Consider the following 8,866-nt stretch of genomic DNA (forward strand, 5'->3'; position numbering starts at 1 on the left):
TGATTAACCTTTTAACCCCCACCCACACTTTCCTTTTTTTTTCTTCAGGTGAACGAGGTGCAAGAGGTGAGAAGGGAGAGGATGGTGTTGGACAGAGAGGAGAGCCTGGTCCAATTGGTCCCATGGGTAAGACCATTTGGTCATCAGTGCTCAAGTTTGCATTGACTCAGATGATGTATTTGGATGAATCTCATGAAAACTGTCAAGAAAAAGCCCAACCTAAAATGGAAAAAAAGGACCTTAAAGATTGCATTGACATCAATATCCACCTTTAATGCTAATATTTTTAAATAGTTTTATTTTCTTTACAGAGGACAGTAATAAAAATGAGTTTTTTCCATTACAGTAATGAGAATTTTGGAGAGAAATGTGCTTAAAAAATAGTCACAATGCAAAATGGTCTTAATTTTACATAATATAATATAGTTCTATTTTTTATTTTTCTTTAAATATTTTACATGATAAAATAATTATATATCATGGTAGTATTTATGCACTGTCTTTAATTTACTTTATTGTTTTATCCTTTTTTGTTCTTTCATTTTGTAAATTAATTTTAGATAAAAAAAAAAATGTTACTTTTAGCTGAGAATGACGTTTTATTTCCACATTATAGTAATACAAATTTCATATTTCTTGCCTTACTGTTATGAGGATTTGGATTAAAAATGTACTTAAAAATAAAATGCAAAAGAGTAAAATGGTCTTATGAATAGCCCTTAATTTTATACAGTATAATATATGTAGTATTTATAGCTCTGTTTTTTTTTCTTTGCATTTATTTAAAATGATAAAATATTTATACATTGTGGTAGTATTTATTTATTCATTTATTTTCATTTTAACAATTCAATTAATTTTAATATTTTAAAATAATAAATAAACACAATTATAGATTTATATATGTATATATGCATAGATTTATATATATATATTTATATATGTGTGTGTGTGTGTGTGTGTGTGTGTGTGTGTGTGTGTATATATATATATATATATATATATGCGTTAGGCTATCCGAGACTTGTCATTTGCACTTACATATTGTTGCTCTTTTGTTAGATTTGATTGCTTCTATTGTCCTCATTTGTAAGTCGCTTTGGATAAAAGCGTCTGCTAAATGACTAAGTGTAAATGTAAAATTATATATATAAAATGAAGACCTATTTATAAGACCATTCTACTCGTTACTATTTTTTGGGTAAATTGTGATTGTTGGAATGATGAACAGCAGCTGAGACTGTATTTGCACCACAGGTCCTGCAGGTATGCCGGGATATGGAAAAGATGGTCTTCCTGGAGCCGCAGGTGCTCAGGGAGAGCCTGGTAATCCTGGTCCTCACGGTCAGCCCGGACCCTCTGGACCGCCAGGGCAGTGTGACCCCTCACAATGTGCCTACTACGCCAGTCTGGCATCAAGACCTCACACCAAAAACGTCAAGGGGACTTAATACACTCACTGTCCTGGGCAAACACCTATTATGAACTTGGACATTCAGTAAGCCAAGAACATGTTCTTTAACATCAGGAGGACTACAGAGTCTGAGGGGTGAGTGAATGTGTGTGTGTGTGTGTTTATACGTGTGTTTGTCATAGGCTTTTCACTACAGCTAATGTGTTCTTGAACCCTGAGTTAAGGCCACTTTTAATCCTGGGTTAAGCAACGTTTCACACTTTAGGTTTTGAAAAGGTGTTGGCATGTAGCATTAGCACTTTCAGATCCGGGTTATGAAGTCTAGCCTCGAGCAGGATTGACTCTGAATAGTGGTGCTAAAGGTGTAAAATGTCAAAACAATGCTTGTTTAGCAAGATATTAATCATAAAATATATACAAGAAATACAAAAAATTATGATTCTCTTTTTTTGCCCATGGAAAATGTATGTAATAGAGACCTACCTAATATATATATCGCCAGACTTTAAGAAACCATGGAAATATTATGGACATTTCTACAGTGAATATACATTTTCATTATGAACTTTAAATAAACTTTGAGTTTTGAATTATTTTTGAAATATTTTTTTGAAATATTTTCTCAGTGAATCAGTTCAGCTGGTTCACCAATTGTTCAAAGTTATTTAAAATTAAGTTGACATTTCAGTGAAAATCCGTATCCACTAATCATAAATAGCTTGAAAAATAACAAACGTCACTGAAATTAATTGCTCCAAAAATCTGGGTTTCAAAATTTTTAGTTTCAGTGTCTGAAAGATAGCTAGACATGCTAAATAGAGACAAAAAATGTTTGTTAATAAAATAACGTTGAGTACTGTACTTGCCCAATCAATGTATTTAACCTCATATATATGCTAATAAGAATGTTAACCCAAGGTTTTAATAATGTAGAATGTGAAACCCAGGATTGATTTCTAACCCGCTATAGTGTGAATCTTACTAACCCAGGGTTAAAAATGGCCCTTGGTTAACAGTTTTAAGTGTGAAAAGCCCTCTAGTGTCCTGCCGGTCAGAGTTGGCTATTTCTTTTTATTAAAGGAGGGGTGGGTTTAAGCTCAACGTCAAGGTCATTTACTTCAAGTCAAGACTTTCGAGGCTTTCCGTGTAACAGGATGAGAATTCCTGTTACCTTCCCCGACCGTGATCTCATAATGACACAATTGTGCCGCCCACTCTCGAGTTCTGCTGACGGCGTTTACTGAGGTCATTAATCAGTAATCACAGAGTCGATCTATTGTTAGTGATGTCTGTAGCAGGTCAGGAAGTCTGGGGAATTCTCTACTTGAGTTTTATTGATGTTCTGGGAGAACTCAGCGGGACACCTTTCCACTCATCAATAGGAAATCTCAATAAGGATCATTAGAGGTCCTGGAGGTGATGGAGAACTGCATTTCTGCTCTTTTTAGTCTACGTTTTGTAAGATATATCTCATTTGTAGCCATGCATTTGGTAAATAACTTGCTGTTTTTAGTTTTTTTTCCGGATCATTAAACTCGTGTTTGTGATGACTGAAAGGCAGCTGCTTGATAGTTTAACACGGCTGGATTGTCATAAAGGCTGTCACTGTGTAAATACACGACTAACGCCACTTATAATGCATTTGTAATAGTTTTGTGCAGCACTTCTTTTCAAAACACCATTGCGTTGGTTATTATGGAAGTTCTGGAACACAAAGTCCTAGTTAAAGCAGTACTATCATTTGTGTCACTAAAGCGCTCAGATGGATCGATCCTGCAGATTGCTCCCCTGCGAGCCAATTAAAGCCATTGAAAGAGTAGAGACTGCTTCAAAACGAACTCTCTTCAGCCCACAAACAGGGATGCAATTCATCTTCAACGGACGGGCATCGTAGCATCAGTGAGGTCAAGAATAGCTTTATGTCAGAATATTGTAGTTGTTTTTAAGATCACTTGACGGAAATTGTAATATCCAAAAGAAACAAGATTGACTTTTCAGTCTTGCCTAAATGTTAGTTTTTTTCCCCGTTCTTTGTTTTTCTTTTCAGTATTATTGCACAAGTATTACATAATATTTTTTGAATGAAATTTTTGTAGAGCTTTAACCTTTTTTGCAAAAGCTAATACTCTTTTACTATTTTATTTTATTTTATTTTATTTTATTTTATTTTATTTCACTAACCTGACAGATAGGTGTCTCTGAAAGAGGGAGTGATCTGTTTTTTTTTTGGTTTTTTTCAGACAATCAGAAAGTTACTTTCCCCATCATTTTGCATGTTCTGTCTTTGCAGGGTGAGGTTTTTAAAGAGAGATCATGTGTGGAATGTTAGCAAAATGGCTGAAATAATTTACAGCATCATTAGTGGATAAGAATGATTTGAATATGTTGATTAATTATATTTTAATGCAAAACCAGATGTGATACTGTTATAGACTTGTCGTTTACCTTCTAATTCAATGACCACGATAAAGCTCTTAGTAATGAGTATTATATACACACTTTATAATTTTTTTTTTATTTTGTCCATCTATGCCCTGCCTTCAAGAATCACATTCAAGAGATGATGTTTTGATGATGTATTTGGAAAAGCTGAGCTTATTACCGATGCAAATTTATGTAAATGAATGGTGCTTTTTTGATGCAGGCCAGAGAAATACTTGCTATCATGTTCTTCTCCACTTTATTCAAATATAGTTGCTTTTTGACTTCGTATCCTCCTGTTAGTTTGGCTTCTTCAAGCCGATAATGACTGTATTTGTTTTTCCATATCAATTTGCATTAAATTATTCTAATGAACTACAGGTGCAGGTGATGTAAAATAGTATGATTTTTGCATGGTATAATCCACTTGTTTATACTGATTCTGTGGTGCTACAGTTAATCTTAATTAGGTTGATGTATGTGTATGTGTGGGGAGAGCGTGTGTGTAAAGACTGGATCAGGTCCATTTACTAGAATTGGGTTCTTATTGTGAGAGAAAAATCAATCTAAGTTTATACCATGTACAGTTCTCTTCAGTAATGAATTTACAAGTTTGCATGTTTTATTCCTGAAAAACAGTCTAAATGAACAAAACATGAATGATCAAATCTAAAAGGACTTTTTTGCTAAGAGTTTTGAAAATGTATGTTTCATTGGGGGAAAAAAATCAATGGGATTTTCATATCTGTCTTCTTAATCAGTTTAATACTATATGGCTAAGATTTTTAAGTGAGCTTCTTTTTCTTAAACGCTTCAAAATTCAGAATTATTTCCTTGAATGTTCTTTATAATTATCACAGTAGTGCACTTACCATTGACTTGCAATAAGATTGCTACAATCAATTACCACCATTTGTGCATAGTCCTTATTTGTCCATTGACAAATTCTATGGAAAACCTAGGCTCTTTAATGACAATGCAGTCACATGATTTTAAACCCTATGTGAGTGGAAATTATTACATTTTCTATTGCGGTTGACAATATGCCATAGATGCTGTACACAGAGCCTGTATTGAACCTTAAATGATTATGTGCCAATAAAAGTGTCATTCTGGAATAGTTCCTTTTCTGACAATCTGTAATTAATTTAAAAACTTCAAATATGTAGTTGACAACCAACTAGTTTAACCACTAATTTAAAAACAATTAAAATAAAACCCTTGAATAGTAAAAATAGAATTACTGTGTTTACCTGCATGTAATTGTGATTATTAACTGACATATAATACGTGCTTCCAAAGACATATAATACATGCTTAAAATGATTGCGTGATAAGTGGTAAGATTTGTTTTCCTAAGGAAATTTTATTAGAGTAAATGAATAAATGTATTGTCATTGAATGAATAATGTGTTATGTAATCTATAAAAAAAAGTAGCATAATCTGATTGTGTTTCTTAAAATGTAATCTAATTACAAGTACTTTATTTTTGGAATCTGATTATGTAATCCAGATTGCATGTAATCTGGAATGTAACACATAATCCGGCTTCCTAAAAAACATCAACAAAGAACAGTTCTTGTTTGAGAAACACATTTCTAATTGTATAATAATATGGGGATCTTATCTACAGGTATGGTGACAGAAACCTCTTATTCAGGCTTTTGATTATAAATAAACCGTTGCACGCTGGTAGCATGGTGGTGAAACGCTTTTATTTCAAGCTGTTGTTGGATCACACTGTCGTTGTGTTGGCGTAGCTTAACGTCTGGCACCATGTCTAAAACTGGTCTTTAAAATCACATTTTATGAAAAAAAAAAAAAAAAAAAAACTTGCAGAATTGTAAAAAAAAAAAAAAAAAACACACTTGCAGAATTGCAATGTAGTGGTTTGTGTAACCAGTTTGTGGCCCAAGAGCTGAAACGACAATTTCCAATTAATTTATTAATCTGCAATTTACTGTAAACCATCTAAAAGAACGAACACATTTTCTTCTAGTTTATGTACAAGGTACAACAATAAGTCATGTGAACTGGATCCACCATCAGGAGCTGCATCCGTATGTCTCTATACATCTGTCACGTTTGTTTCTCTCACCATCTGAAGTCTCTTCAAGTTTGTCGGAGATGGACTACCTGATGATGACTGTGATGAAGGTTTCTAGGTTTCTGTTCATGGACCCTTGATGTTGATGGACTTCTTCCCGCCAACCAGGTAAAGAGGTTGAGGCCTAAAGCAGTTTGAAGGATCACAAAGACCAGGGGCGCCCGGAGGTCCTCTGGCTCCAGGGGTTCCTGGGGTCCCTGGCACCCCGGCGTCTCCTCTGGCCCCGTCCTGACCGTCCTTACCGATGCCAGGCTTGCCAGCTGGTCCTGGTAGGGTTTTGAAAATGTTGATGTAAGAAGTCGAAAATAACTTATAGTACCGTTTTTTTTTCATTGGCCTTCACAATGACTCCATTATCTTTTGAAATGATGGTAAAGTATGATTAGCAGAAAGTTGAGGTTTAGCGTCTCGTACCTTGTTGTCCGGGTTCTCCAGGAATTCCTGGAATTCCAATTCCTTTATCTCCCTTATCACCTTTTTGTCCTGCATCACCTAAACAAAGTCAATCACATCATGACTCTTCATAGACAAAACAATCTAACAGTATGGCACACATTTATTTATATGGCAAATTTCATAAACAACAATAATTCAAAGTGTTTTACAAAAACAAACAAACAAACAAAAAAACTAATAAATAAAGACACATAAAAAGATGCATAATATATTAAAAACAAAAAGTAATGGCACGGACCTCAGTCAGATAATCATCATAAGTATTACATAATATTATGGTACTTCTATGTTTACATATGGACCGGGGTGTGTGTGTGTGTGTGTCTGTGTGTATTTTTATTTCAATATTATTATTATTTTTGCGCATGGTACTTTAAGGTACACTAACATTCAAATTGTTATGGTCAGAAAGATATGTTTGAAATAAATTATTTTATGTTCACCAAGACTGCATTTATACAGTAATATTGTGAGCTAATACTACAATACATTTTTTTTTTTTTTTTTTTTTTTTACAATACCTATTACTTGAAAACAATTTAAAGACCTGTTTTCTATGTGTATATATTTTAAAATGCAATAAAGCTGAATTTTCAGCATCTTTACTCCAGTCTTCTGTCCTTCAGGAATCATTCTAACATGCTGATTATTATTATTATTATCATCATCATCATCATTTTTCTGATGCTTAATATTTTTGATATTTTGATATTTTTCTAATTCAAATGAACAGCATTATTTGAAATAGAAATCTTTTGTAAACATCTTTACTGGCATTTTTTAATGCATCCTTGCTGAATAAAAATATTATTTTTTTTAAACCAGTGATTAGTAGAATCAGTAGAACATAGACAAACATCTCTTCTACATAGGTTTACTAGGCCAACATTATTTTTCTTTTCTTTCTGGTAACAGTGTAATTTTATTAGCTCTGACATATGAATCTGGAGCATTTTAACATTTGGTTAGAAAAGAGGTGTGTTTGTTGGGCATTAAGAAATTGGCAATGGTTTCATGGGGCAATGCTAGCACAAATACACACTGCAGCACTGGACACAAAAGTGCGGCAATCACACCTCAGTCTCTGGCCTGTAGTTGACTGGGATTGATGGTAAAATTCTTATATTTGCAGCTCTTACAAGGGACCCGGGAAACCTCTGTGAGACTGCTGACATTTCTACAGTCAAAACCCCTGCTAGGCACGAGTGTTGAACGCTAGAATGTTTCTGCATTTATAAACTTCAATAAACATGCTCTCATCCTCAGAGGTTCTGCAGAAATAACTGAGGTAGATTGAGATGCTGTCGGGGGCTTTTCTAATTATCCTGTTATTGCTTTTCAATCTCTGTCTCATTAGCAAGCGTACTGTAGCATTCCTCCTCGGCTCGCTTGCAATTAGCACCGACTGCACTCACTGTACAACAGCCTGCGCTTGTGAGGACAAAAGAACTGCAGTGCTAAACATTCTGGAGGCTGCTACCCTTCAATGACCAGCGACTGATGGAAATCATCGTGTGTTTTAGCCTGTAAATTCTGCCTGAGGCAAAATCCACTTATGAAATATTATAAAAACGGCTGATTCTTGCAGGGGTATTCAGTTGTGCACATTATGTGATATTAAGGAAGTATCACATACACCATCAGCATGATGTGGATTGCCAAAGAGGATATTTACAAATGTGTTCACCTACTTAAACGACCCATCTTTTTTAAATCTACAAGTGAATGTCTAGTAAGTGTTAAGGAAGCACTGTATAATTATAATTAAATACCATAACTATTAGTATAATTGGGACACTTTTATTGTTTTAAATTTTTGTTAAAATTGTAGCCATTTTGTTGTTTTTGTAATTTTTTAAATTCGATTTAGTCTTCTTTTTTTTTTTTTTTAAATATGTCTATTGTTTTTATTAATCTTAATTTCAGTTTTAGTACACCAGATTTATCTACATGAAAATGAGAAAAGCTACGTTGACAACTAGCTGAAATTAAAACTAGTGTTTTTATTAGGGATGTAACGATTCACTCAACTCACGATTCGATTCACGATTTTGTTTTCATGATTCGATTCGATTCACAATTATTTATTTATTTTAACAAAATCAGATTTAAGACAAATTGTAAATTAAATGTGTCCTTTTATTATTGCTTGGACAAAATGCTGCACATTTCTTTGTGAAATTGAAATATAACACTATAATAATATACTAATATAGCACTTGCATATCATTGCTCTTTTGTTGGTTTTGATTGCTTCTATTGTCCTCATTTGTAAGTCGCTTTGGATAAAAGTGTCTGCTAAATGACAACATTTAAATATAGGTTACTGTAAATGTAAATAACAAAACTACATTGAAATTTTAAAACAAGCCCCAAATAAAATAAATAAGTAAAATAAAATAAATATCTTCATATAAACAAAATAAGGCTTTGTCTGTACTCTTTCCATTTAAAATTAGAGGCAACC

The 8,866-nt window shown here is 33.5% G+C and overlaps 1 protein-coding gene and 1 pseudogene across 1 annotated transcript in view; one reads left to right on the forward strand and one right to left on the reverse strand.

Annotated features, from left to right (window-relative positions):
• The window catches only part of LOC107734019 (collagen alpha-1(XXII) chain-like), a 43,092-nt gene extending 41,270 nt beyond the window's left edge, over positions 1-1,822 (forward strand). Inside the window, exons 55-56 of the mRNA XM_016545875.1 lie at positions 49-126; positions 1,258-1,822. Coding sequence (XP_016401361.1) covers positions 49-126; positions 1,258-1,451 — 272 coding nt within the window. The 3' untranslated portion in view covers positions 1,452-1,822. The remainder of the gene's footprint in view (positions 1-48; positions 127-1,257) is intronic.
• A 4,187-nt stretch (positions 1,823-6,009) lies between these two features.
• The window catches only part of LOC107734020 (collagen alpha-1(IX) chain-like), a 13,103-nt pseudogene continuing 10,246 nt past the window's right edge, over positions 6,010-8,866 (reverse strand).

Source organism: Sinocyclocheilus rhinocerous, unplaced genomic scaffold (assembly GCF_001515625.1).
Source record: "Sinocyclocheilus rhinocerous isolate Xijiao unplaced genomic scaffold, SAMN03320098_v1.1 scaffold430, whole genome shotgun sequence".
NCBI classification, from domain to species: domain Eukaryota; kingdom Metazoa; phylum Chordata; class Actinopteri; order Cypriniformes; family Cyprinidae; genus Sinocyclocheilus; species Sinocyclocheilus rhinocerous.